A 27,701-nucleotide genomic window follows, 5' to 3' on the forward strand; every position below is an offset into this window, starting at 1 on the left:
CTTAGTTTAGTGGATTCCATTGGATGAAACTGGAGGTTTTCCCCAGAATGGAATAATGCAAAAAACAAAGCTTGGTAGGCACCCAGAATTTCAGGCTGCCAGGGTTGAGATTTCACATTACTGAGGCCTGCTGCATACCATACTTTTCCGTCTATATGGCGCCCCCATGTATAAGACATGCCCCTATTTTGGGGGACTCAGATTTAAGAAAATGAGGGGAGATGGCACAGAGTTGTTGAGCTTTTTGGGTGGGGATTTTTTAGGGAGGATTGCCGAAAATCGCTCAACTGCACGCATCGCGATATCCACCTCCTGTCTGTCCCTTCGCTAGCAGAAGCTGCCAATCACCCACCCAACTGCCAATCAACACCACCCATTGGTGCAGCAACCAATAACATGCACAATAGCTGCTGACAGACGCGGCATCAACCAATCAAACGTCCACCCTATGCACTATCCATGTATAAGATGACCCACACTTTTTAGCATGATTTTTTAAGAAAAAAACATAGTCTTATACATGGAAAAGTACAGTATATTTTGGGAATGGTGTAGTAATTAGAGCAGGCATAGGCAAACTCGGTCCTCCAAATGTTTTTGGACTACAACCCCCATCATCCCTAGCTAACAGGACCAGTGGTCAGGGATGATGGGAGTTGTAGTCCCAAAATATCTGGAGGGCCGAGTTTGCCTATGCCTGAATTAGAGCAATTTTTTAAAAAACAAAATCCTTTGATTAGTTTACAGGTCAAATGATCCCCAACTCTCAGGATGCTGACAACCTGTGAAGTGAATAGACTTGGTTGTTATTGTTTTGGAATAAACATTTGCCAAGCAAATGCTGCTTTAAATAGACAATCAGTAGAAGCTCTTCAAATATGATACAATGAAACATCAGTGCTGCAGTTTCATTCCGCTTTACCCAGCTAGGGATTTCCCCTTGTGCTTCGTAGACCAATTCCCATGGAGTTTACTCATGCTAATCTTTTGCACGAAAAGGAGGGAGGGAAGAGTCATGACCCCTTGAAAGACTAAAAGATTTATCATGGCTTAAGTTTTTTGCAGACAAAAGTGGGGTAGAAGGGATGAAAAATGTTAAAAGGCGGGTTCTTGCATGAAGCTGCCATGTTGGAGTTCATTGGCAGGTTTGATGGCAGCAGAACGGGGCTCAATGGGGATTGGGAATGTCTTGCTCACTTACAGAAAGCAATAATCTTTCCTTACATGTTTTATGTGCATTATTCATCATCACTTAGGAGTCGCTCCTCCTTACTCTGCATCTTGGACTCCTTTGACTGAATTTCCTTTGCAACTCATGCTCATAATGTGGCACTCGCATTGCATGCATGCCTTGGGCCTCTCTGGCTTCACTTTGCCACCCCCATCACCACCCTCTGCCTGCCAAATGAGGACAGAACTTTGTGCATGTGATGAAGCGGGCTCTGTCCCACGAGGGCTTTTGTCACTGGGAATCTGTTGGCCTTGAAGGTGCTGCAAGGCACTCTCTTTTTTTCCTTGTGCAAACAGTGCCCTGCCTCTTTCTGAATTAAAGAGCTCAATTTAGAACAGAAAGGGAGGGGGAAATTGGGAAGTCCCGTTTTCAAGCAAAGCGAAAGGCACCTGAGGGCACCAAACACCTGCTCTTATGCTATCTAGACAACTTGGGTCTCCAGCTGTTTTTGGACTACAGTTCCCATCATCCCTGACCACTGGTCCTGCTACCTAGTGATGATGGGAGTTGTAGTCTAAAAACAGCTAGAGACCCAACGTGGGAAACTGAATTCGATGTACATATTGGCCAATTAGAGAAGGAATTGCATTCTAACTATAAAATCGCCACTGGAATAACTCCAAAGTAACAAAAAAAAAAAATCATGCATCAGTAAAACAATGTGCCTTCATTTAACAAAATTACACAATTGCCCCTTGGGCTTATTTTGCATCATCCAGTAACTCAGTTTAGAGCATTGCTGCAAATTATATTTTTGTTGCAAGCAGGACACTGAGCCTCTTTGATAAGAGGTGTTCAACCAGCCACTCCAGAACGTCATTATTTCATTCACCCCAAATGTGAATAAATCAGTGATGGGGGACCGGCGGCTCTCCCATTTCATTTCATTTTTTCATTTCACTTTTAATCTGTATATCACCTTTCTATATTACTATACACCAGGTGGTTTACAAGTTGAAGAAACAACAAAGATCACATGCACCTTATAACAATCTGATCAAATACGAAATTGTCATAATAGAAACATGACTTTCAAATAAACAACTTGTATCAAATAAAGTAATGTTCAACCATCCATCAGAATATAACAGTGCAAAATAAAATAAAATAAAATATCAGGAAGTAATAATTATACAAACTCACTCTTAACAATTGCAATAAATAATTTCTAAACCGTAATCAGTAAAAAATAACAGCAAGTCACAGTGCATAAAATAACACCGTTCAAATTGAGAAGCAAAGACACAAAACATATTGAAAAAATATCCCTGAACTCCTTTCTTCACAACTGCTTCTGCTGTTCCTAAAGTCTTGGTCTGGGAAAGCTCTATGTGTAGCTTAAACAGTAGGTGGGAACCAAGACCCTGGGCTATGCATCAGGACTGCCACCCTGATGGTAATTCAAAAAGAGCAGAAGAGCTGCACTTAGAATACAAGCGTCCGCAACATCCATTTTTTTAATCCTAAGTGACAATTCTTCCTTCTTTTTACGGGAACTATTTTTAAATCGGGTGTTTAAACATTGGTCTGTTGCAGAGGCTGGAGTTGCAAAGCTCAAGGGTGATGATGAAACTATAAGTGCAGTCAGATTAATTCAAACCCTCCCCCCACACACTCTGAACAGCCCAATTTAAATGGAATTTAAATCCCCCAAGGAAAGGCTTTTGAGCTTTTTTTAGCTGCAGAAAAATAAGACTGAATCGTTTTCCTTAATGCTGTGATTTGGAAGACGCTCTTTTCCCTCAACACACATTTTTCAGACCTGACACCTAAAACAAAAAACAAAAAAAACCCACCTAGCTGTTTTCCTTAGTCTTATACTTCCAATAATACCAGAAGTGCAGGAACCCTGTCCCACAAAATAGATGGGTGAGATGCCCATATTGGTTTATCCTGTTTATTAAACAAAACTTAACTCGAGCTGGCTTTACATAGTTCTTGAGAGGGGTTTTTTTTCCATAGGAAAGCTCAAAATGTGGCTTTATACACTGAATACTGGTGAGATGTCACGAGTTTTCTGCTTTTCAAGCTTTAAAAACCAAAATATTTAAATGAAGGCCCAACCTCCCTAAACAACCACTAGCGCATTAAGAATAAATGCACGAGTGGTTGTATTGGGTTATAAACATCAGCTACAAAGCTGGGAAAGCACTAGTGGCAAGCCCAAAAAAGAAAAATGGTGGGTAAAAGTGGGACTCTAGAAACAAAAAGCTTTCAGAAAATAATCCTTAGGTTCCTCAGTTAAATTAAACTGGATCTCACTGTATTTTCCTGTCCATTGGGTGAGAATGGCTGCTTCAAGAACCTAGAGTTTTTGTCCTCCTTTTTTTGCCACCATAAATTTCCCTCAAACATTCTCTTCAGGAATATTTAGAAATAGATGTTCTTTTTAAATGAGAGGAGTGTGGGAAGAGGGAGAAGTTGTGGATGATGCTTGCCTAACCAGTGGCAATTTGCCTCTTGACTTTTCACCACATTCCAGAAGCTAATGGTAGTGGATACTGTAGATAAGAGAAGAAATCTGCTGCAGGCCCTTGTGGTTTATTTGCATTTGTGTATCCTCCACTCCTTCGAGCAGCTGAGGGGTCCTCTGATCATGGTTCTCTCTCCTCACCGCCACCCGATCTGCTCCAGAGGGTTGGAAGAACTCGTAGAAAAGATTTTAGAGTAGGGGGCATCATTTTCACCTGTAGTTGGAGGAAGGAATTCACTGTGACGATTAAAAAAAAAAGTGTCAGTAGCAGGAATTTACCCAAACAAAATAAAACCGGCATAGTGAGCAGATGAATTTTGTTCCATGTCTCTCAAAACTTTAAGAACAGGTGGTGGTCCTCTCTGCCCCCTGTTTTGCCTGTAACTCTTCGGTGGAGAAAACATAGGTCCTTATTTTCAGCGGGGTGTTTCGTGTGCTTCCACTTCCTCCAACTATCCTGCTTTCTTTTCCAAATAACACCAGGTCCATTCCCCCTTGCCAGCATTTCGCTCTTTTTTTTCTGGGTGCCTTTCTATTGCCGCCTCATTTCACTCCACCTGCTGCCAATGGTCAGGATGTTGTTTTCTAGCCACATGAGACCTCGGGTGAAGCCCAACGTAGCTTCCAAGAGCCGAGTCCTGGACCGTTTTTGCAGCATCCCATGTTCTTTCTGCAGGACTTCTTATTAAAATAAAAAACATTTAATGGTGGGGTTGGGGAGTATGGCCATCTCATAGTCTTTGTCCGTTAGAGAACTGCAAGATGCATAATTCCTGTCCCCCTTCTCTCTCTTCTCCCTAGTATTCTCCAAGTATGCGAGCCACCTATCTATCGGTTAATGATGATCACAGGCGACAGCACGGCCCCCAATTTCCAGCCTAGCACTCACCTTGTAGACAAAAGCCCACAACATACGATGTTGCTATAGTGGAAAACCCAGTGACAACTTGAAGGTGCACGGACTCCAGGGAAATAGAATTGCCTCCGCAGGGATGCAGAAGGGCTCTCTGAGAGGGAGTCGGCTGAAGAAGACACCCGCTGGCACTACGGATATAACCTCCCAGGTGCTCGACCGACGGCCTTTTCTCTCTCACAACGTTTAGTCTTCCTCTCTCGCACACGCAGGATGGTACCCGGTGCTTCCATCCTTCGAGCGAACTGCTCCGAAGTCTCCTCCTCGACTCGCCATTTCCTCCCGATCCCTCCCTGCCATCAGTGCATTGCCCTCCCCAAACCTATTTTTTTTGGGGGGGCGGGGGAGAGACGGGGTGAAATTAGGGTTTGGACTGTCGGAAGTTTATGCACAGGCTTTCTCTCTGCACTGACTTGAGGGCTGGGTTCCCCCCCCCCATCATTGATGGTGTGGTTCGGGCTTCCTTTTTGATTTTGTTTGTTTTATTAGGAGCAAATAACAAAGACCAGTACACTGTACAAGTAAAACAGAACACTGATTCGCGGTGTACAGTGACCTAAGGGAGGTGGGCTGCTTTCCACGAAAGAAAAACGCACCCCACTTTTTGGAGTCAAATGCAATACCAACCGCTAGAGCGAATTGTCTTTTTTCCTCTAGAGAGGTCTCTGCACACAAAAAAAGCCTATTTCTGGCTGCTACTTCATCATCTTCATCATTGCCCTTTTCATAGCACCTGTTTGGTGTAGAATGGTACGAGATCCACACTCAGTATTCTCCCTTTGTCATCGGTTATTAGAATTAACATGCAGTTCAGCCAACATTGCTTCAATGGCCTCAGGTATTATTTAGAACAAACTGGGTTTGTTTTGTTCTTTTATGCATTTTGTTTGTATTACAATAATTATTGTTATTCTTTCCAGTGTTTTTATATCGGCTATCCAAAGAGCATAACCTCTTTTTATCTCTCTCTCTTTTTTTGTCTTTTAAAAGATTTTTTTATTAATTACACGTGAGGTGAGTTATTTTTTAATATGTTGAATAATTTACAAATTTCTGTTTTTAGCACTGATTTTTCTTAATCAAATGCCATTGCCCGTGCAGGGGGAAACTTTGACATATTCAAGCATTCTTTTCTCACAGTATGCTGGGGCGGGCAGGGTGGATAAAAATAACAATGAATATTGGGTTGGTATGTAATAGGGAGAAATTGCTCTAACCATTCCCATGAAGGTGCTGCTGACAGACAGTGTCTTAGTACAATTTCCCTTGAGAGTAATGTCTCATCTATTTTTCTCCAGTCGTGGATTGTGGTACACCTACTGTCTTTAGAGACTCTTGAAAGCTATCGATGCTAATCGAGGGAGTCCTTTTAAACTAGAACTGGTGCTCATCACTGCAGCGATTGTAGCACAACTTTGGCTGCCAATAGAAATGAAACATGGTTTTCCATTTCCACCCAGTACTGAAGAGAAGAATTCTCTTCTACCCTTCTTCTGTGTCTGTGTGTGTGTCTCTGAGTTAAGTCCAGCTCATGGGCGTAGCCAGGATTTATGTTGGGGCAGGCAGGACACCCACCTGTCATCGCCCTCTGTCTAGCAGATTTCAGAATGAAATGTCTCAACAACAGCTGTTTTAAATGGCTTTCTTTTTGACCTCAGGTGCTCAGAAAAATCTGTCAAAAATCTTCAGTCATTTGAAAATTAGGAATTTAAATGAAAAATTATAATCAGGGAGTGCTTTTTATGCGGTATATTTTGCAAAATTGCAAAGGCCACATCTTTTTTCAAAAAAATTAAACTAAAACAAGTTTTCTTGGACTGGCTGAAAACCTTTCCAGCACTTCCTTCTCAAATTTCTCCTCCCCCCCCCATGCAGTTTTTCTGTGCACGCTCAGTAAGCCCAGCCCATTGAGACGCTCCACTGTCCATCGTTTACTCTCTCCACTGTCCATCTTTACTCTCCACAGGGTACTGGATGAATGGCTGAGCAAGAGCCTTTTTCATAGTATAAGAGTAAAAGATTTCCACCTCTTTTACTAGGTCCGCTGTGTTCAGCTCTTTTAACTCCTCTTTGCTGAGTTTCTTCTCCTTCCGCATGGTGTACCGCAGCTCAGCTTCAGAGTCGAAATCTTGCAACTTATAAAAACTAAAACTTACCGTACTTTTCCGTGTATAAGATGCCCCCATGTATAAGATGCCCCCTATTTTGGGGGACTCAAATTTAAGAAAATGGGGGGGGGAGTTGTTGAGCTTTTTTGGAGGGGATTTTGGAGCATGGGTGGTGCTGTGGGTTAAACCACAGAGCCTAGGACTTGCCAATCAGAAGGTCGGTGGTTCGAATCCCTGCGATGGGGTGAGCTCCTGTTGCTCGGTCCCTGTTCCTGCCAACCTAGCAGTTCAAAAGCACGTCAAAGTGCAAGTAGATAAATAGGTACCGCTCCGGTGGGAAGGTAAACAGCGTTTCCGTGTGCTGCTCTGGTTCTCCAGAAGCGGCTTAGTCATGCTGTCCACGACCCGGAAGCTATACGCCGGCTCCCTCGGCCAGTAAAGCGAGATGAGTTCCTCAACCCCAGAGTCGGCCACGACTGGACCTAATGGTCAGGGGGCCCTTTACCTTTACCTTTACCCAAGGTTGTTGAGCTTTTTTTAGGAGGGAATGCCAAAAATCGCTCACACGCAGCAAATTCTGCCTCTCATCTGTCTACCCTATGCACTACCCATGTATAAGACGACCCCCACTTTTTAGCATAATTTTTAAAGAAAAAAACCTAGTCTTCTACATGGAAAAGTACAGTACTTTTAGCTAAGTATTTTTATTTACTTACTTGATTCGGGGCTTGCACACGCACACCGCCCCCTTGGCTATGCCCATGGTCCAGCTGGCAATGGAGGAATTTCTGGGGGGTGGGAAGAGAATCCAAGTAAGTCTAAATGAATGAGTGGAATGTCATTTCATTTCCAGGGCATCCTTTTACTCAGGAGTAGTCAGTGTGTTGCCCTCTTGATGCTGTTGGAATTCCATCTCCCACCACCCTTGAAAGGGTGGATTCTCCATCCTTGAAAGTTTTTTTAGCAGAGGTTGGATGGCCATCTTCCATAGATGCTTTAGCTGAGATTCCTGCATTGCAGGGGGTTGGGCTGCAATGGACCCTCGTGTGTCTCCTCCAACTCTTACACTTCTATGATTCTATCCCTGACCCTTGGGCCAATCTCACTGGGGCTGGTGGGAGCTGATTTCAACAACGTCTGGGAGATACTACGTTGGCCACTCCTGCCTTACAGGTCTGGTTTCAGCTTTTCCCCAAATCCCTTTTAACTCTCCCCTCCCTCCTTCCGTTGGCGAGGTCGGATTTGCTTAGGCAGATTTCCCAACGAACTGCTCTGCGTTTTGTACCTTGGTGTCGCAGGGACAGAAAGCAATACATAAACCCTTCTCGTGGGAAAACACAAATGTGCAACAGTTAACCCACCAAAGCACAACAACTACAAATGAAAAGGTCAGAAAGCATTTGTCAAACTTGGACACTTCTCATGATTTCCCTTGAGTAATGCCTCGTCCATTTTTCTTCAGCAATGGGCAGGATTGCAAGGGAGACTTTTCAAGCAGCATCAGCCTGGCTGAGTAGCATTTGGGCCGCACAGAAATGCTTCTGCCCAACCACTGCCCATGATCTAAGAGTGCTAAAAACTGCAGAGGTACAAAAAGTTGCCCTCCCAAGCATATACGGAGGTTTTAATTACTTGACAGCAACGACTCACTGTGTCTTTTATCAAGGATAACTTGTACATATCATGTATGGCAACATAATTTATACATTCATCTTATATGTGGCTGTGTACAACTTAAGGCATGTGGGGCGGGGAGAACCCTGGTTTTACGCTGTTAATCGTCTCATTGTAACGATGCCGTTCAGTACTTTTTTAAATAAAAAAGAACGCATGCGAGCTAACCTCATCTCGGGCTCCTTTTGGAGCTATGCCTGATTTGTATGTACTGACTGGGAAACGAATAATAAACACTTGTACTAAAATAAAAATAAAAAAGACCTTCAGCTGCCTGTGTTCTCAACAGAGTCTTTTGCCCCTCCGGTACAGAGCCATGCGCCTGCAATTAGCTGTTATTAGATTTGTCTCTGGCAGGGACAATTTCATGGGTTCAAAGGCCTGAGTAAATTGGGTACCATTTGGCTTCATGAAACTCGCCCATGTTCTCAAACTTGACAAGCTCCGGGGGGGGAGATTCTGTTCAAGGTCACGGGGAAATACAATGAGAGCCTGTGGTTGTGCAGATTACCGGAGATTGCGGGTTGAATTGTACAGCAAACAACAGAATACAGCTCTTTCTTTCACACAAACTAGTGGTGTTTGCACACCCTCCGTCATTTCTCCAATGAAAATAGAGGCATCTCCTCCAACATTTCTCCAGTGAAAATAGGCTCGTCCTAAGGAAAAGCGGGAGGGACATTCTGGGATCAAATCAGAAACCAGGACAGCTTCTGTAAATCTGGGACTGTCCCTGGAAAATAGGGGCACTTATAAGGTCTGGATTTGGTGACTTTCATCCATGCCTTCATAATAGTGAGGCTTTGCAGTTTTGCTTCACATAGGATGAGTTGCTGCAGAACGCAGCCAGTGGCACAGCTAGGTAATTTAAGACCCTGGACTTAATGGTCTTACAGGGGAGGCAGAGGATTTAGACAGTATTATTTCAGTTGTGGAGCACACAATTTACATACCTCTCCCCCGCTCCACATTCCATGCTTTACGCATCTTTTTTTAAATTGCTTTTTGTTGAGTTTTAAATTGGTTATTCATATACATATTCCATTCACTCTTTAACATGTATTGTACACATATAAAAGCCAAACAATAACAATATTTTTCTCTTTTCAAATGTGTTGTTTTTACTTATTGCCTTTCTAATACATAATAATATATCTTCTCTATCTGATCTTTACTTTGCAAAATTTAGTCAAAACATATCAAGGGTTTTATTTGAGAACAATGTTTTCCCAGATAATCTTCTACACATTCCCAATCCTTTTCAAGTTTTTGGTTTGTTTGGTTCCTCATTGCCTCTGTCATTCTTGCTAATTCCAAATACTCATACAATTTAGTTCCAATTTCTAGCGATTAACATTCTTGCTGCTGTTGCAGCATATAGGAATACCCTTTATTTATCATTTGAAATATCAATTGCCATAATGCCTAGAAGAAAAGCTTCAGGCTTCTCCTCAAAAGTTTGTCTGAACACTTTTTAAATTCATCATAGACAGTGTCCCAGAATTTTTTCATTTTGCCACAACCCCACCACGTCATACATCATTCCTTCCCCTTGATTACACCTCCAGCATAGATTTGACTTTGATTTATATATTTTGGCAAATTTGCTGGGGGTCATGTACCACCTATATAGCATTTTCATGAAGTTTTTTTTTTATTATTGTGTAACAGGCCGTGAATTTTAAATCTTTTTGCCATGGTCTTTCCCAATCCTCCATCTGTATGGAGTTCCATGCTTTACATCTATGTCTGCCTTCATGATATATGAGAGCAAAAAAGCAAATAGAACAATTTCCCGCCCCTCACTTCAAAAAAATGAAATAAATGTGTTGAGCATGTGCAGCTTGGCATTTTAAATTCATAGCTCGAACCGTCATGACTACAGAAATGGGAGGAAATGTGCTTCTGCTGCCCCGATGCTAAAAATCATTTACTTGGAGTGTAATGGTTCTAGGGGTTGCTCGTGTGTAAATCGGCACCACGCTTGGCTGAGTTACCTGGGTGAACCCTTTCTGTCCGGACAGCCACCCATCCGTGGCTGCCTCAATCGCTGGCAGAATCCGTCAGTGGATGTTTCTTGAACTTCTTCCAGCAAAGAAGCTCTTTGACACCTAGTCTCCGCCTAGTCTCCCTGCGCGGAAGTCTTCTGCGTAGGGAGGGTGTGGGCAGCAGAGGACCTGTGCTCTCCCCGCTGGTCTCCGGCAAGGAGTCATGGAGCCCCCTCGCCGATTCCCCCATCTGCCCCCCTTCTCCACTGGTGCTACGCTGATTTCCTTCCCCAGCAGATGGGCTGCCTCTCTCCCTCCTGGGACGCTCTCCGGAATCCCTCCGGAGCCCTCCCTCCTCCTCATGGCAGTTCCCTGACATGGAGTAAGTACCATTTTGCCGCAGAAAAGGGTAATGCATTTTTATAGTAAAAAATAATAAAATGAACTGTGGTAACAAGCTTGAGCTCCAGTGTGTCTATGCCAGTTGGAGTCCTGGGCCAGTATCCCTCTGACCCCATCACCTGCCAATGTCTTACAGATAGATTGAGCCAAGAAATAGTGGCTAGTCCAAGCTTTACCCAGTGACCTTCATGAATGAGGACAGATTATGAACCTGGGTCTCACTAGCCCTAATCCTACATAGCACTGGCTTTGACCTTCCAAACTCTGAAAATACTTGATGATGTTCTCCTTCCCTCAGCAACAAGACAGCTCATGGAGATGCCATCTTTGTATTACATGGCTGTAAGAAGCATTCTTTGGGGCTGCCCCAGGCAAGTCTTCCTCTTGAGAACTTGCCTTAATACATTTCAGAAGCATTTCTAGTTTGGTTGGCTTTTGGAAGCAAAACTTAAACCAGCAGGCTTTAGTATTTTTTTAAACTGGGTTTTAAATGTTAGTGGGATATTTTATATTTGCATTTTGAATGTACAGTAGTACCTCGGGTTACAGACACTTTGGGTTACAGGCGCTTCAGGTTACAGACTCTGCTAACCCAGAAATAGTACCTCGGGTTAAGAACTTTGCTTCAGGATGAGAACAGAAATTGCGGCAGGGAGGCCCCATTAGCTAAAGTGGTACCTCGGGTTAAGAACAGTTTCAGGTTAGGAACGGAGCTCCAGAACGAATTAAGTTCTTAACCTGAGGTACCGCTGTATTGTTCTCCACTCCCCAGCCCTTCCAAACGGGGAGGCATTTATTTACATTTTGCAGTTCAGAGTTGGGCAACTTCTGAGACGTTCGAGAACCGAGGTACCACTGTAGTTAACTTGGGGCTGTGGAAAGGCCCCATGAATATCTGCTTCCTTTGTCTCTTTCATGAACTTGGTGTGTTATACAGCTGGCAGCGTGCCGTGAATTTTTATTTTTATTTTCTGGATTATTCCATTTCAGGCTGTGAGGAAGCATGCATCTTTTGAATGCTTCTCCAAGAGAAAAAAATAAGTGTGCATCAGTTAGAATTTGGAGAAAAATCATTCTACCTAAGGAATGAGGGACAGCAGCAGGAAGGTATTGTAGGAGTCAGGCAAGTGTTCAATTTAAATCCATTGTGCAATAACTGTGGCAGTCACAGGGCCTAGCTGCTGTCTTCAGAACTACTGGAAAATGTTATGGGAAACACTGGGACGCATTCCAAGGTTTGCCTCTGAGATTTAGAGAAGAGTGCCACCTCATGGCCAGAGCTGCCCTTGCAACAAACAAGTAAATCACAGTGCATGTATCCTATAAGACAGCAGCCATGATGGTACAGTGTAATAATAATAATAATAATAATAATAATAATAATAATAATAATAATAATAAATTTATTATTTCTACCACGCCCATCTGGCTGGGTTTCCCCAGCCACTCTGGGTGGCTTCCAACAGAACATTAAAAACAAAATAAAACTTCAAACATTAAAAACTTCCCCAAACAGGGCTGCCTCAGATGTCTTCTAAATGTCAGATGTAACTTTGCTTCTCATAGTGAGGGAACCGCCAGAAGGCCCTCGGAGCTGGACCTCAGTGTCCGGGCAGAATGATGGGGGTGGAGACGCTCCTTCCGGTATACTGGGCAGAGGCCGTTTAGGGCTTTAAAGGTAAGCACCAACACTTTGAATTGTGCTCACAAACGTACTGGGAGCCGATGAAGATCCTTTAGGACTGGTGTTATATTTTCTCGGCAGCCACTCCCAGTTACCACTCTAGGTGCCGCAGTTCATCTGCTCTTTCAATGGCTCTTGGATCTTAGCTCACAGCGGGAGCATGTTGAAGCATTACAAATGTTAATCACAAGAGGTTTAAAGGGCATTAAACATCAACAAATCTAAAGCCACCAACTGGTGATGCATATTTCAGACTGCTGGTGAAGCCAAATTATTATAATTTCTTTGGGGGGGGGGCGTCTGATAAATGCTGCTTCCCAGGGCCTGGTAGCAAAACCAGGAGCCAAAAAAACAACTACAAGCTACCTCTGTCACCTATTGATATCCTTTCAACTGTTCAATGCTTTGCTTGCTGTTTTCTAGGATTTTTCCTACATTATTGCTGCATGGAACATAGGCCTCTTCATTCAAGTCTACTTTTAAGGTTACTGCACTTCCCCAGCACTCAAATCTCAAATTGTTTTTGTTGAGCACACATCTCTCTCCAGGGCCCATTGTGACTTGAAAGCATTTTCTGGAATGTGATTCTGCCTGTGTCATAGACATGAATTTGGTCATACTAGTGACATCACCAATGAGCGACCCAGCTGTACTCCATCAGGCTTCTGCCATGCTGTGACCCTTAACACCAGCACACAGTACCAAACTAGACACTATGAGTTGTATCCAATGCTAGTCCTATGCAGAGTAAACCCATTGAAGTTAATGGAGCTGAATGGTTTAGGTTTCAATGTGTCTACTCTTGAGTAGGATGAGCATTGGCTACAACCCTATGGTGCTCATGCTTTTTAAAAAGCTTGCTTAAATTAAAAAATTATTTTGAAGAAAAAGCAGCTGCATGGCCCCCATAGGGAACGTACTGTAGCTTTATGAGGCTATGCCCTCAGGTGGGAAAAATATTGCACCTGGGAAAGGGAAGTGGGAGTCAACAGACACTCAAGGAATAGTTTCAGAGAAAAGGCTTTTTATTTCTACCATCCATGAACTGGTAGAAGGAGCAAGTGTGATAGTTCACAAAAAGCATGCACCGGGTTCACAGTCATGTGCACAAGCATTTATACCCCTTTCTAGTTCCCTCCTCCTTTCTCCTCCCTCTGGAGTCCTGCCCATGAGTTCCTCTGAGCATGAACAGAAAGCTGTCTTGGGACTCTTTGGGGACTCTTGGCACCCTTCCCAGGAAAGGGGAATGAAAGTGTTTCAACATGTCCAAAGGTGCTGTAACTAGAATGAGATAAGATTCATTTCCCAGACCTGGGAGGAGAAAAGGGGAGGGAACTAGAAAGGGGTATATATGCTTGTGCACATGACTGTGAACTTCGTGCATGCTTTTTGTGAACTATCACACTTGCTTCTTCTACCAGTTCATGGATGGTAGAAATAAAAAGCCTTTTCTCCGAAACTATTCCTTGGGTGTCTGTTGACTCCCACTTCCCTTTCCCAGGCGCAATATTTTTCCTACCTGAGGGCAAAGCCTCATAAGGCTACAGTACTGTATTCATGGATTGTGGCTGAGCACCAGTTTCCTGCTGAAAATCTGCCTCCTGATATCTCCTGAGGTGGTTTTTAGTGCAAAACATGTTTTGGAGCAAATAAGAGCAATTTTTGGCACAACATCCCATTCTGGGCCAGGAACAGGTCTATTGAGGCTTCACATCTGCTCTCTTCACAATAAATATGGCCATCCAAGGAATGTTGGAGGCCATCATAGATTTGTAGATTTGGAAGGGACCCAAGGGTCATCTAGTCCAACCCCCTGCAATGTATGAATCTCAACTAAGCATCCATGGCAAATGGACACCTAACCACTGTGAAGGAGAGTCCACAACCTCCCAAGGGAATCAGTTCCACTATCAAACTGCTCTTACTGTCAGAAAGTTCTTCCTGGTGTTTAGTTGGAATCTCCTTTCTTGAATTTCCTTAACTTGAAACCATTAGTATGAATCCTAACCACCCCACCCTCCGCCAAAAGCAGGAGAAAACAAACTTGCTCCATCTTCCATGTGACGGTCCTTTAGATATTTGAAGGTGGCTATCATGTCTCCTCTCGGTCTCTTCTTTTCCAGGCTAAACATGCTCAGCTCCTTCAACCGTTCCTCATAAGACTTGGTTTCCAGACCCTTGATCATCCTGGTTACCCTCCTCTGCACAGGTTCCAGCTTGTCAATATCTTTCTTAAATTGTGGCACCCAGAACTGGTCACAGTGTTCCAGGTGTGGTCTGACCAAGGCAGGATAGAATGGTACTATTACTTCCCTTGATCTGGACACTATACCTCTGTCGATGAAGCCTTGTATAGCATTAGCGTTTTTGCTTGCTGCATCACACTGTTGACTCACGTTAAGCTTGTGGCCTACTAAGACCCTCACATGTACTATTGGTAAGCCATTTTATGTTTATGCAGCTGGTTATTCCTGCCTAACACTTAAGGTTCTAATCTAACCATATCTCTGAATATGGAAAGTTGTTCCTTTTTTAGTCGTCTTTTTCCCCTTCAGTGACTCACCCTTTTTTTTCTGAATAGCTTTCAGAAGCGGCACACTTTCACAAGGAGCCTTTATTATGCATTCTGTTCTGTTCTCCCAGGGTGTTTGCAGCAGTGTCTGGAAATAGGCCACTTGTAGATAACTGTTTTGATACTGAGTGACACTGCTTATGAATGTCGGCAGCAGTGCACAGCTGTTGGGTCATTCAGCGCTGTAATAAATCATTAAGGTAATACAAAAAAGCAGCCTGTTGTCTGATTTTCTATTTTTAAAAGCGTGTCCTCACGTGCTTGTGTGAAGCAGCTGGGTTAAGATGAGAGCTGTTCCCTTGTGAGGCCTGCTCTTAAAAGCTGTTCTCTTCAATCAAAATGCTCTTCTTTCACAAAGAGAAGGGTTTTGTTTTGTGTGGAGCTTTTCTCAGCTCTCCAGAAGATCTTTGAATTTCTGGCTGGTGAAGCTGTTAGAAAAAGCAGTGGCACTTATTACAAGGATAGAAATACAATGAGAAATTCTATGGGTGAATGGGATGGCAGCTCATTGAAAACCCTGCATATAATAAAACAAAAATACAGTCCTAACCATATCTATGAAGAAGCAAGTCATTATCTGAGAGAGAAATGTGCTTCAAATATACTTTATGGTGTGTACACATTTATTCCAGTGTAATTGGACAGCAACTTGCATTTAAAGGATTTACAATATGCATTTCTTACACTCCACTGAAGGGGGGAGGGAGCTTGGAGTGGTATCCAGGAATAATCTATTATGAGGCAAACCCAGAATCAGAAGGCAATGCAGTTAAATTTCAGAATATTCTACCACAAGATGTGGTAAAAGTCACCAACTCAGATGGCCCTGAAATGGGGCTGTAGACACCAGTTGGAGAACATTTTGGTTCATCAACATCCTCAACACAGCCTGCTGCTGACCTGATGGTTGCTGTTTCCCAGAAAGGGAATTTGAAAGGAAGGCTCCCAGCGAGAGGCAAGACAGGCTTTGGGATTAGCTGTGTTTATTTTGTCTTTAATTGAGACAATGGTTTTCTGTCCCCGCACAGCTGTTAATTAAGATTGCAAAGCTCAGGTGTTTGTTTTACTGCTATCTGAAGCTTAACTGGAATTGCACCTTTGTTCCCCTTTCATTGTCATTTGGCCCTCTGAATTTCTTTGTGTGCAACACACACACACACACACCTGCCAGGTGAGTGGGATAAAACTTAATTGTTATAGCATCTGATGAAGTGGGGTGGACTCTAGTTCACGAAAGTTCATGCTGCAATCAGACCAGCAGATTTGAACTGGCTTGGAAATCATATACAGTGGTACCTAGGGGTTAAGAACTTAATTCGTTCTGGAGGTCCATTCTTAACCTGAAACTGTTCTTAACCCAAGGTACCACTTTAGCTAATGGGGCCTCCCGCTGCCATCACACAATTTCTGTTCTCATCCTGAAGCAAAGTTCTTAACCTAAGGTACTGTTTCCGGGTCAGCAGAGTCTGTAACCTGAAGCGTCTGTAACTGGAGGTACCACTGTATATTATAGAGTTGGAAGGGACTCTGAGGGTCATCTATAGTCCAATCCCCTGCACTGTAGGACTATGCTACGGGGATCAAACCTGCTACCTTGCTACCTTCGCGTTATGAGCGCCACACTCTAACCAACTGAGCTATCTAGCCTAAATCCGCAGTATAATCCTGAGGTGGGGCTCTAGATCAGGCATCCCCAACCTGCGGCCTTCCAGATGTTTTGGCCTACAACTCCCATGATCCCTAGCTAACAGAACCAGTGGTCAGGGATGATGGGAATTGTAGTCCAAAACATCTGGAGGGCCGAAGGTTGGGGATGCCTGCTCTAGAATAGATGACATGGCGTTATGCACTCTGCACATGCCCAGAGGCACGCTTTCTACACCCTGAGGTCCGTACTCAACCCCACACCACACCCCCTCCACGCTGGCTCAGATTAAACCCTGGAAGGAGACAACCACCTTATCCTACATGAACCTTTCTCCATCCTCCTCCTTCCCCTTTAAACGGGAGGCGCCATATTCGCGGATGGCGGGGGACTTCTCGGCTTCCCCCCTCTGAGCATCCGCACATGGTCTCGTCTCACCTCCGCCCTTTAATTGGCAAAGCGAATTCCTCTCCGCGGCTGTCTCCTTTAGCCCCGCCCCGCCCGGGGCGCAACACTCGCAAGCGGTTGCTAGGAGACGGGTAAACGCTACTCCAATCGGCGGGATCCGCTTGGCGGGGAGAAGAGCCGGGTAAGGAGGAGGCGCGGGGAAACGGGGGGGGGGGGGAAATCCAGGGGTGCTTTTTATTATCTCGGCGTATGGAACACGCGCGCTCTCCCTCCAGCGCCGCACTTCCCACCCTCCCACCGTGGAATGGTACAGACCACCCCTCCCCGGCTCCTTCCTCGGGCTCGAGGCCGCCGGTGGAAGCTCCCATTGGTTAGCGGCCCGACCTGCTTCCCGGCCCCGGATGCGGGTGATGCTGACTATGGTTACCTAAGCATGGTTCAGGGAAAGGGCCGTCGGGGATTCTGCACATGCTCAGAGGCACTCTTGTTCTTTCTATTTTCTCTTTCTTTTTGCATGCCCTGGGGGTTAAGTTCTTCTGACAGTGGAAGGAAAAGCCCCCAGAAGTCAGCCCAGGTGAGCCCGGGGTTGCCACCTTTGGGCAAAATACGGGACAGGTCAGGCAAAATAAAGGGCAGGTGGGGGTTGCTGCGGTGATAAGGGGGCTAAACATTGCTTTGCCTGGCGCAGCAGTGACTTCAAAGCAATCCATTACAATGATCAAATGGAAGCTAATCCGTCCCTGCAAACATTCCAGCAACAATATCGAAAGGAGACCCTCCCAAAACCAGCCAAAAAGAAAAAGAGAGAGGGGTGGGGAAGAGATAGCAATTCTGCTTCTCTTGCTCACAGAGATTTGCCTCCAACATCCTAACATGGTTTGTAACCCCTCCACCCCTCCAACAACTCCTTCATGAATCCCTGCTTACACACATACACAAAAGCACCTTTCGAGTTTAATACCAGCGTCCTTGCTACCTGTGGGTTTCTTGGACTCCAACCCCCATCAACACTAGCTGCGTGGCTGATAGTCATTGATGATGGGATTTGTAGTGCAGCAGCGTTGAAAGAGCCAGAGGTTCATCTCCCATTTAGATTTTTGATGCAAATAATACAGGGACAGCCACCATAGTGCCCAAAGCTGAGGTGGTTGGACGACTCTTCTTCTTTGGACTACAAAGCCCCTCATCCCAGATCATTGGCCATGCTGGCTGGGGCAGATGGGAATTGGAGTCCAATGATACCTAGAGGGCATTACCTTGAGGTAATGCATTATGCCTAAAAGCTATGATAGCTAGCTAAGTTGGTGACCCTCTCTGACATTTGCTGTCTGAAGCAAATTTTCTGCCTGATGACCAGCCTTCCCAAAAGGCCTTCTTTTCTGGGGCTTATGCTGCCTTCAACTGCTTCCCTGCATTATTGGGGAGCTTTACTCCTTTTCAACTGATTTCCTTCATGATTGTTTGACTAGTAAATAAGACCTACATTGTCACGTATATGAGACACTTAAGGTTGCTTTGGTTACTGCTGCTCTGGTTGTTTTGTTTCATATTGGACTCTGTCAGGCTCAATAATTATTTCAGTATTATTATTATTATTATTATTATTAGTTTATTTAGATTTATATACCACCATTCATCAAAAGATCTCAGGGCGGTTCACAATATAAAAGGAATAAGGCTTGCACAGATGCTTTAATAAATCCATAATTTCCCACTACTAAATATGTAGGGTTACAACATGGAGCCAACATGGGAATATTGCATCACTCTTCATCGGTGATGTCATAGTCTCTAACCCATTAGTGCCCTGTGACACTCATGTAAACGCAATCCCTATGGAAATTGCAAAGTTAATTGATTCCCTAGCCAGTTTCCCAGTGACAAAATATTGCGGTTTGTATTCTGGAAAGAGGTAATATCCCCATAATAGAAGTCCTATCTTGAAAAATTATGTCTGGAGTGCTGTGCCAATTTCACTTCCTTAGCCTTACAAAAAAATCAATATAAGGTGATCAGTTCGGCTCTATTGATCTCCCCTTGTTACCTGCCCTTTAGTTAGTTAGAGTCTACTTGCTCCAGTCTTTTCAAGGTCCTTAAGGCCTTGCAACAGACTCGTGTTTCCCCAGTAAGGGTCAGGTGTGAATTATGCACTAAAATAGCAACAGTTAAAAAGTGGTGCTGAAGGAATAACAGGATCTTTTTCTCTCCCATTTGCAGTGAGCACCATGGAGATTGTCTACGTTTATGTGAAGACGCGCAGTGAGTTCGGTCGACAATGCACCTTTTCCGACCGGATGGCAGAGGTCAATGTGGACATTCAGCCAGATCCACTGCAAGCTACAAATTTTATTGAAAGAGACCCCATTGATACTGGAGTACAGTGTGCCAGTGATATGTCAGAGCATGAGGTAGAGTGTCTGATCTTGAAATACTATTATGCAGGATTTCCAAACTGCATATAATTCAGCTGGACAAGAAAAAGAGAGTTCTGTTTACAGAACCTTGGCATTAGAAAAAGAACATAAATAAAGGATCTAGATTTCTGTACTGTTCAGAAACCATTCTAAAATCTTCATCCAGTGCAATGTGGCTTTATGGTGGCTATTGTTTTGGTGGCAGAGGGATGCAGGTGGTGCTGTGGTCTAAACCACTGAGCCTCTTGGGCTTGCCGATCAGAAGGTCAGCGGTTCAAATCCACACTATGGGGTGAGCTCCTGTTGCTCTATCCCAGCTTCTGCCAATCTAGCAGTTCTAAAACATACCAGTGCAAGTAGTTAAATAGATACCGCTGCGGCGGGAAGTTAAACAGCACTTCCGTGAACTCTGGCTTCTGTCACGGTGTTCTGTTGCACCAGAAGCAGTTTAGTCATGCTGGCCACATGACCCGGAAAGCTGTCTGTGGGCAAACGCTGGCTCCCTCAGCTGGAAGCGAGATGAGCACTGCAGCCCCATAGTGACTGGACTTAACCATCCAGGGGTCCTTTACCTTTACGTACCTGTTTTGGTGGCTGTTTTAAAACAAAGTGCTTTTTGTTTTTGTTTTCCAAACTGAAGCTGGAAAACCCAAGCCCTTAAAAAAGAAACAAATCCATGAATTTCCTTAATGAATGGCAACTTCTGGATTTTGTTTGATATGATTGTAGATATGCAGATTTTCTTGACATCCACTATATGAAAACGTAAGGCTGTCTATGGGAGTATAAGAATGATGCATAGCCTGGGCTCGAATTGGACATTGCAGGGGAGGCAGGGCTTTTACCAAAATCAGCAACCTGTTCCTGCAGTACAAAACGCATGTAGCAACACCCCCATGTTGTGAGTTTCCCCATTGCTACAAGCAGCAGCCTGTGAAGTTACAAAGGGACAGGGAACTTGCAATGCAGTGACATTGCATCACATACTTAGTATTTGTTGGCATTACAGATGGTGAAGGCATGGGGCTGTTGCTTCTGTTAGAAAGGCATGTATCCTGTGTCAGGGTAGGGAAGAGCCCTCCACCGGGTGAACTTTTGCCTGCCTGCCAATTCAGCTGCAGAAGACACAGAAGCCATGAAATGGCAAACAAAATCAACGAGTCTGGTGTGTTTTGAGTGTTGATGGGTTATTGTTGTTTGGCAAAATATACAGTCCACTCCTGCTTCATGCCTAGGACTGTGGGAGCTAGAATAATGTAGCAGAACACGTACTTGGCATATGAACACAGGCCCCAGGCCCCAGGCTCCATCCCTGCCATTTCCAGGTGAAGGATCTCAGGGAGCAGGAGAAATATGAATTACCTTTGCTTTGGGCCCTGTACAGCTGCTGCCAGCTCAAGTAGAAAATGCTGAGCTAGTGGCCAGTATACGGAAGTGTCATTTATGCAGGAGGTATCTTTGTACAAGGGACACGGGTGGCACTGTGGGTTAAACCACAGAGCCTAGGACTTGCCGATCAGAAGTTTTGAATCCCCGCGACGGGGTGAGCTCCTGTTGCTCGGTCCCTGCTCCTGCCAACCTAGCAGTTCAAAAGCATGACAAGTGCAAGTAGATAAATAGGCACCGCTCCAGCGGGAAGGTAAACAGCATTTCCGTGCGCTGCTCTGGTTCACCAGAAGTGGCTTAGTCATGCTGGCCACATGACCCGGAAGCTGGACGCCGGCTCCCTCGGCCAATAAAGCAAGATGAGCACCGCAACCCCAGAGTTGGTCATGACTGGACCTAATGGTCAGGGGTCCCTTTACCTTTATCTTTGTACAGCATGGTTCTTACTGGAATTTCTGTGCACAATTTCTGTATATGGGAAGAAAATAAACAACTGCTTCTCATGTGCAAACCAGCCTACGGGTAGTAAGACTGTCAATGCTAGTAATCAGAAGATTTGGATGGACTCTGTAATGTGGATTAACGTCATCCGTGGTATTATGTGCTTGGCAATTGGGTGTGTTCTTCATGTTATCCTTTTACATGCAACCCAATTGGTCACCAAAACGTACTCCTCTATGGCCTCCTTCATTTCTTACATCTGACCTTTGAGAATCATGGTCTTGGATCTGAGGCCACTGCTGCTGCTGCTGCTGCTTAAAAAGAAAGGGGGGAAAGACTGAAGGCAGCTGTGGTTTTCCTTTACACCAGGTCAACACAGAAAGGTTTGAAATGGAAACCCGGGGCATCAACCACGTGGAAGGCGGCTGGCCTAAAGATGTCAACCCCTTGGAAATGGAACAGACCATTCGCTTCCGCAAGAAAGTTGAGAAGGATGAGAACTACATCAACGTCATTACTCAGCTGGGCAGTGTAAGTCCCTTTGGCCTCACCCTTTCAGCTCATCAGCAGGCTATGTCAAAGCTTTGCAACCTGCTTTCCTTATTCCTTTTTCTTTGTTTTCTGCATGACCTCCCCAGGTTTGTTCTGTGGCCATCCACTGACTGATTCCATTACTTCTTTTGTAGCAAATGGATCACTGCATCAAGCAGAACAATGCCATCAATATCTATGAGGAGTACTTTGAGGAAGAGGAGTTGGCGGGAGTTACGGATGAGGCTCCATCAGCAAAAACTATCAATGTCTTCAGGTAGCTCTTGAGCAGCCAGAAACCTCTGTCCTCTCTTCGAATCTGGCTTGAGATGATCTTTGGTTTTGTGTAATGACTGAAATATTGCTGATGCTGCTGTCCTACAAGGTGTATTGATCGTTAGGTAAAGGTAAAGGGACCCGCTTTTTCCTTCCATATCCCCCTAAATGGAAACTAAATGTAGTGGCAGACATCATGTCCATGAAGTTAAAATAAAAGCCTAGAGCAGGGGTCTGCAACCTTTTAGACAAAAAGAGCCACTTGGACCCGTTTCCGAAGGGAAAAACAAACTGGGAGCCGCAAAACAAGCCAAATGTAAATAACCACACATTCTTCCCCTTCCCCCATTCTCTCTCTTTTCCCTGAGTCTATTTCAGATAGCAAAGAGGGGTATGGTACCTCTCATATCCATTTTTTGCAAAGCACCATGTGCATAGAGGGCATTATACAAATTAATACATAGAAAAGTGTCTGTCCCTCCCTACAGTTCAACTCCCTCTCTTTTTACTAACAGCACATATCCATTCCTTCTGCTGGTGCAACTTTCTCATCATTTCTACATAGCAGCATTTATAAACCAGTGCCAGAAAAACTGGGTGAAAGGAAGGTGAGAGGGAAGAGATATGAATATTTATGTGTGTATATGTATGTATACATACATACACCTACACAATTACAGGTTTGAAGCCAACTTAAAATAAAAAGAGCTGGTAAGCAAAGGAATCTGTGGTGCTTTCCATGGGATCCGGGGACATGTCAGCTAATACTCTTCCCTTTCTTCTTCATTTGCTTGTCTCTGCAGCAAATCTCGAGGGGGAAGGGAGAAGGGCAGGAATTGCATAGGCACGAGAGAACAGGGGAAATCCCGCACGCAGGATTTTGGTGCCTAACAGCCCCCCTCCCTCTGCAATTGCTCTCGTGCTCTCCCGCCTCTCTCTGAGGCCGAGATGCTGCATCACGGCACCTGCTGGCTACCTCTGGACCCCCTCCTTGTCACTGACGTAATTCACCCCTTCCTCCCTGACAGGGAGTGCGGGTCCATTTTGTGGTTCACCTCAGGTGCTCTCCCTCAACTCGGTGGCCACTCAAAAGCAAGGCATGGAAAAGGATCCTGAAGCACCACCGCCACCCCTCACACACACACACACAAAAACCCCGCCCCGCCATTTCCCTCGAGCACGCGCACTCTCTCTCCCTCGCCTAAGGTGCCTCGCGCGCGGGGCTGAGGAGAGCGTGGCCTGGGTGGGTGGCTCTCGATGTCACGCGGCGTGCGGGGCCTGAGGGTGGGCGGGCGGGCAGGCGGCCGCGACGGCGAAAAGGAGCGCGCCCTGGCGCGCCTTCCTGCCACCACCCTCCTCCTCTTCTTCCTCGCTCCCTGCACTATGAGGGAAGAGGCGCCGCCATGAGCTGCTCGGCCGCTTCCTCACCGTCCTCCAGACGAGGCGTTCCCCTCGCCACCGCCACCGCCCATCCTACCCCGGGGGAAGCTATGAGCCATGAAACCGCCTGGCAGAGCTTCCCTCCGGCGGCAGAAGCAGTAGCAGCAGCAGCCCTTCTCCGGCCGCCGCCGCCGCCTCCTCCATCCCAGCAGCCGCCGCTTCTCGAGCTCCGCTGCTGCCGCTGCCTTGCTTTGCCCGGCTCGGCTGCCCAGCTCCATCCCCTTCCTCTTTCTGGTGCTTCTGCTTTTCTGCTCAGGGTCCCCGAGGATCTGCGGAGCCGCGGCAAAGGTGTAAAAGAGCTGCATGCGGCTCCGGAGCCGCGGGTTGCCGACCCCTGGCCTAGAGTGATGAACATTTGTCTCTTTTGACTCCTTCTGATGATCTGTTTATTGAGCACTCTTCCTGATTTGCTTGCACAAAGTTTATGCAGAGGTTAGATTGTGCTTGCTATTTATTGAGCATTTGCTCTGATTTGTTTATAGGGCACTTGCAGGGCTTGAAAGGTCGGCACCAACACTTTGAATTGTGCCTGGAAATGTACTGGAAGCCAATGTAGGTCTTTCAGGATTGTCGTATAACCACCCCATAAACAAATCAGGACGAATGCTCAGTAAAGACCAGACTTTAGCCTAAGCTCTGTGCAAACTTTGCGCAAGTGAATTAGGATGGATGCTGGAGAAGCAGGTCATCTGGTGGAAATCTTGGTAGGCTAAATGAAGAGGAAACTGAGAAACCATATATTATTCAGGCAATAGTTATGACTTCTGGAACAACTGAACTGGGGGCGTTTGGGGCTGGAAATAGACTCCCACCCCAGTGAAGAATTTCTGCAGCACCTTCTTCAAAATGCTCAGTGTTATAAGAGACGCACATAAGACTCCCTTGTCTGTGAGATATATTTTTTATTTTTAGTTCTTTATGAGATTTGATGGCACAACCTGTTGCTTATGAGCAAATGAAATGCTGTTGTCTTCTTCTTTATTATCGAAAAGGGACCCAAACCCAATCAAAAGAACAGCCACACATCTCTCTTGGCACCCCGACAGAAGCCGGAAGCTGGCAGTCTCTTATGCCAGCCTAGAATTCCAGCGGAGTTCAAAAGACATGAGCTATGATTCATACATATGGGATCTTGGTAAGAATTGAAACACTTTAACGTCACTTGTACAACTTGTATACAGTGAGATTACACGAGCACCCCCCACTCAGCTCTCTTAGTCTTAATTCCCCTCGTTTACTGACGCACACCCATCAAATCCGAAAGTCAGTTGCCCTGTTGTTATCTTTTCATTCAGCAGCCTAACAGCCCACGGATAGAAGCTGTTCTTTACCCTGTTGGTGCCACTAATCATGCTTCTATATCTTCTGCCTGAGGGCAGAAGATCAAGAAAGTGCCGGCCAGGGTGTGAATCATCCCTGAGAATTTTCCTCACTCTCCTGAGGCAACGTTCTTCCACTATTTCATTCAGCGGATTCATGGAACAGCCCATAATATCTTGTGCTGTATTCACCACCCTCTGTAGGCACTTCCTATCAGATGATGTCAAACCAGAGTACCACACCGTGATGCAGTATGAAAGGACACTTTCTATTGCTGACCGGTAGAAGGAGATCATCAAATGTTGATTGACATCGTTCTTCCGCAGTATTCTGAGGAGATGGAGTCTCTATTGGGCTTTCTTAACCACCTGGGTTGTATTTATTTTCCAAGTAAGGTCTTCACTGAGATAAACTCCTAGGAATTTAAAGGAAGAGACTCTCTCCACACAGCCCTCCCCAATGTACAGCGGGGCTAGTTCTCCTCTCTTCCTCCAAAAGTCCTTTGTCTTGTTGATATTAAGGTGCAAGTTGTTCTCTACGCACCATGTAGATATTTTTTGGACCTCCCCTCTATATGCTGATTCGTCTCTACCTGTTATTAAACCCATTTTGGTGGTGTCATCTGCAAACTTAATAATTGCAGTAGATGGGTCAGAAGGGGGGAAGGCGGCGATTATGGTTTCTGCGTAATTTCCCCTAGATTGGGCTTGAGCACTGGCAGATCCATCTCTTGGCTGGGTTCTGTGGGAGACGCCTCCTGCCATGTCCACCCTCTGCAGAATAGAGGAAGCAGAAAGGGTCTCTGACCTGGATTTTGCCCAACTCTAAAGGGTAGTCCCGCTATTAGTTCTGCCTCCCATTTCCTTGTTCTGCTCCTCACTTTAGTTTTTCTACTGCCTGCACCTTCAGGTGAATTTGCACCCAGTTCATTCATATTCAGGAGCAGAAATGTTGCTTATTGCAGCCATGGGGTGCAGTGGGATGAAAGTAAGGGAATAAAATGGATAATTTTTTTACTGTTCACTTTAGAATTGTGAAGTCTGACAGTTTTTTCTTCAGTGTGCCAGTGTGGTGTAGTGGTTAAGAGCGGTAGACTCGTAATCTGGTGAACCGGGTTCGCTTCCCCGCTCCTCCACATGCAGCTGCTGGGTGACCTTGGGCTAGTCACACTTCTCTGAAGTCTCTCAGCCTCACTCACCTCACAGAGTGTTTGTTGTGGGGGAGGAAGGGAAAGGAGAATGTTAGCCGCTTTGAGACTCCTTCAGGTAGTGATAAAGCAGGATATCAAATCCAAACTCTTCTTCTTCTTCTTCTGTATGGTAATTCTGCCCCCCACCTTCTTTTTTTAAGAAACCCCCAACAAACCAGAACTTGTTATCCGGCCATCCTCACCTTTGGTGTGCTTAGAGTACAACCCAAAAGACTCTCATATCCTGATTGGAGGATGCTACAACGGGCAGATAGGTAAGCGAAATAGTTAGCACACGGTAAAAAGTAGTGGGGAATTTGGTGCCCTCATTGTGTACCTTGAAGTCTATTCTTGTTTGGTTTTATCTGTAATTGTTACTGGCAAGCCTTTACTCCAATAGTGCTGGAAAAGGAAATAGAGGAAGGGGGCTGGCAAACCATGTGCTTTCAAATAATATTTATCTTTTTTGTTGCACCGACTCAGTTTTTGAAAATATTTGCTGCTTTCAAAGTGTACACAAACTTTTTATTTTTCCAAAAATCTACAGGCATCTAAAGCCAAAAATAAATAAAAAATATTTGGAGGCCAGTTTCAGTGTCCAGGGTCAGTGGAAACTGATAACTGGTTTTAAGAGCAAAGGAAATCTATAGTGGAGGTTTCAAGGTTTCAAATTCCGCTTGCTCGGTCAGATCCACTTCTGCACCCACTGCTTTGAATGAAAACACAGTTATGAACTATGGTGGGAGTGCTTGTGTTCGATTTGCGTAATTCAGAGTTTGGCATTTCTTGGAATAGAATTTGAATTGTGGAAAGCAGAATGCACGCAGCTGTTTTTATTCATGTATTTAATCAGCTTCTATCCTGCCCTCCAAACTCACACAACTCTGAATTAAAATAACGTGGCAAAAACAACATTACAATAAGAAAAACAGAACAGTGAAGAAAAATTCATTTGTCCTTTAGAAGCCTGGAAAAATGAAAAAGACAGTATAGCAGCAAAGATCCCAGGTGAGCCTTCTAAGGAACAGCATTCCATAGGCAGGGTGCCACCACCGAGAAGGCTCTGGGGGATCCAGTGTTCTACTTTGGGTTACCAGTTACCTGTTCTCTTCCATTCCCTGTGCCTTAGGTTCCCATTGCCAGATGTTTTGTCTGGTCCTGATTGTTGTCCTCAGACTGCTGCTTTGAATGTGGGCTTTGAACGTAGAGAGGCATACCAGAATTCCCTGCCACAGCTCGCCTTCCATCGCTGCTCTATACAGTGGTACCTCGGGTTAAGTACTTAATTCGTTCTGGAGGTCTGTTCTTAACCTGAAACTGTTCTTAACCTGAAGCACCACTTTAGCTAATGGGGCCTCCTGCTGCCGCCGCACCACCGCCGCACAATTTCTGTTCTCATCCTGAAGCAAAGTTCTTAACCCGAGGTACTATTTCTGGGTTAGCGGAGTCTGTAACCTGAAGCGTATGTAACCCGAGGTACCACTGTAGTTTAAAAAGAGAGTCTTGGGTTTGCCCTATATGCTCTGTCTCTTCCCAACTGCTGTGCAGATGGACCAAGATGAATTTTTCACATGGTGTATTGTGGATACTCGCCTTGTTTTCAGAG

General features: G+C 45.0%; 2 protein-coding genes and 1 long non-coding RNA gene across 14 annotated transcripts in view; 2 read left to right on the forward strand and 1 right to left on the reverse strand.

Annotated features, from left to right (window-relative positions):
- TTYH2 (tweety family member 2) overlaps window positions 1–8,112 on the forward strand; it is an 81,497-nt gene extending 73,385 nt beyond the window's left edge. For all 3 annotated transcript variants that reach the window (XM_081849755.1, XM_081849753.1, XM_081849754.1), the window contains exon 14: window positions 4,506–8,112. In XM_081849755.1, coding sequence (XP_081705881.1) covers window positions 4,506–4,586 — 81 coding nt within the window. In that variant the 3' untranslated portion in view covers window positions 4,587–8,112. The remainder of the gene's footprint in view (window positions 1–4,505) is intronic.
- A 7,154-nt stretch (window positions 8,113–15,266) lies between these two features.
- On the reverse strand, window positions 15,267–17,164 carry LOC309335124. Of its 2 annotated transcripts, none has more exons than XR_014153368.1 (2): window positions 17,014–17,164; window positions 15,267–15,473 (listed from the first exon to the last, which is right to left on the reverse strand). It is a non-coding gene; the product is annotated as an uncharacterized lncRNA (long non-coding RNA). The 2 variants fall into 2 exon arrangements; XR_014153369.1 differs by having other exon boundaries at window positions 17,020–17,161.
- Window positions 17,165–17,174: 10 nt separating this feature from the next.
- Window positions 17,175–27,701, forward strand: part of LOC309334918 (dynein axonemal intermediate chain 2-like) — an 82,570-nt gene continuing 72,043 nt past the window's right edge. For 7 of the 9 annotated variants that reach the window (XM_081849690.1, XM_081849687.1, XM_081849682.1 and 4 more), the window contains exons 1-5: window positions 19,316–19,506; window positions 21,709–21,870; window positions 22,026–22,147; window positions 24,579–24,721; window positions 26,257–26,370. In XM_081849690.1, coding sequence (XP_081705816.1) covers window positions 19,324–19,506; window positions 21,709–21,870; window positions 22,026–22,147; window positions 24,579–24,721; window positions 26,257–26,370 — 724 coding nt within the window. In that variant the 5' untranslated portion in view covers window positions 19,316–19,323. Of the gene's footprint in view, window positions 17,280–17,405; window positions 17,673–19,315; window positions 19,507–21,708; window positions 21,871–22,025; window positions 22,148–24,578; window positions 24,722–26,256; window positions 26,371–27,701 lie in introns of those variants that run through there. The other 2 variants (XM_081849688.1, XM_081849689.1) reach the window with 2 other exon arrangements.

This window comes from Podarcis erhardii, assembly GCF_964252035.2.
Source record: "Podarcis erhardii genome assembly, chromosome: 2".
Lineage (NCBI taxonomy): Eukaryota > Metazoa > Chordata > Lepidosauria > Squamata > Lacertidae > Podarcis > Podarcis erhardii.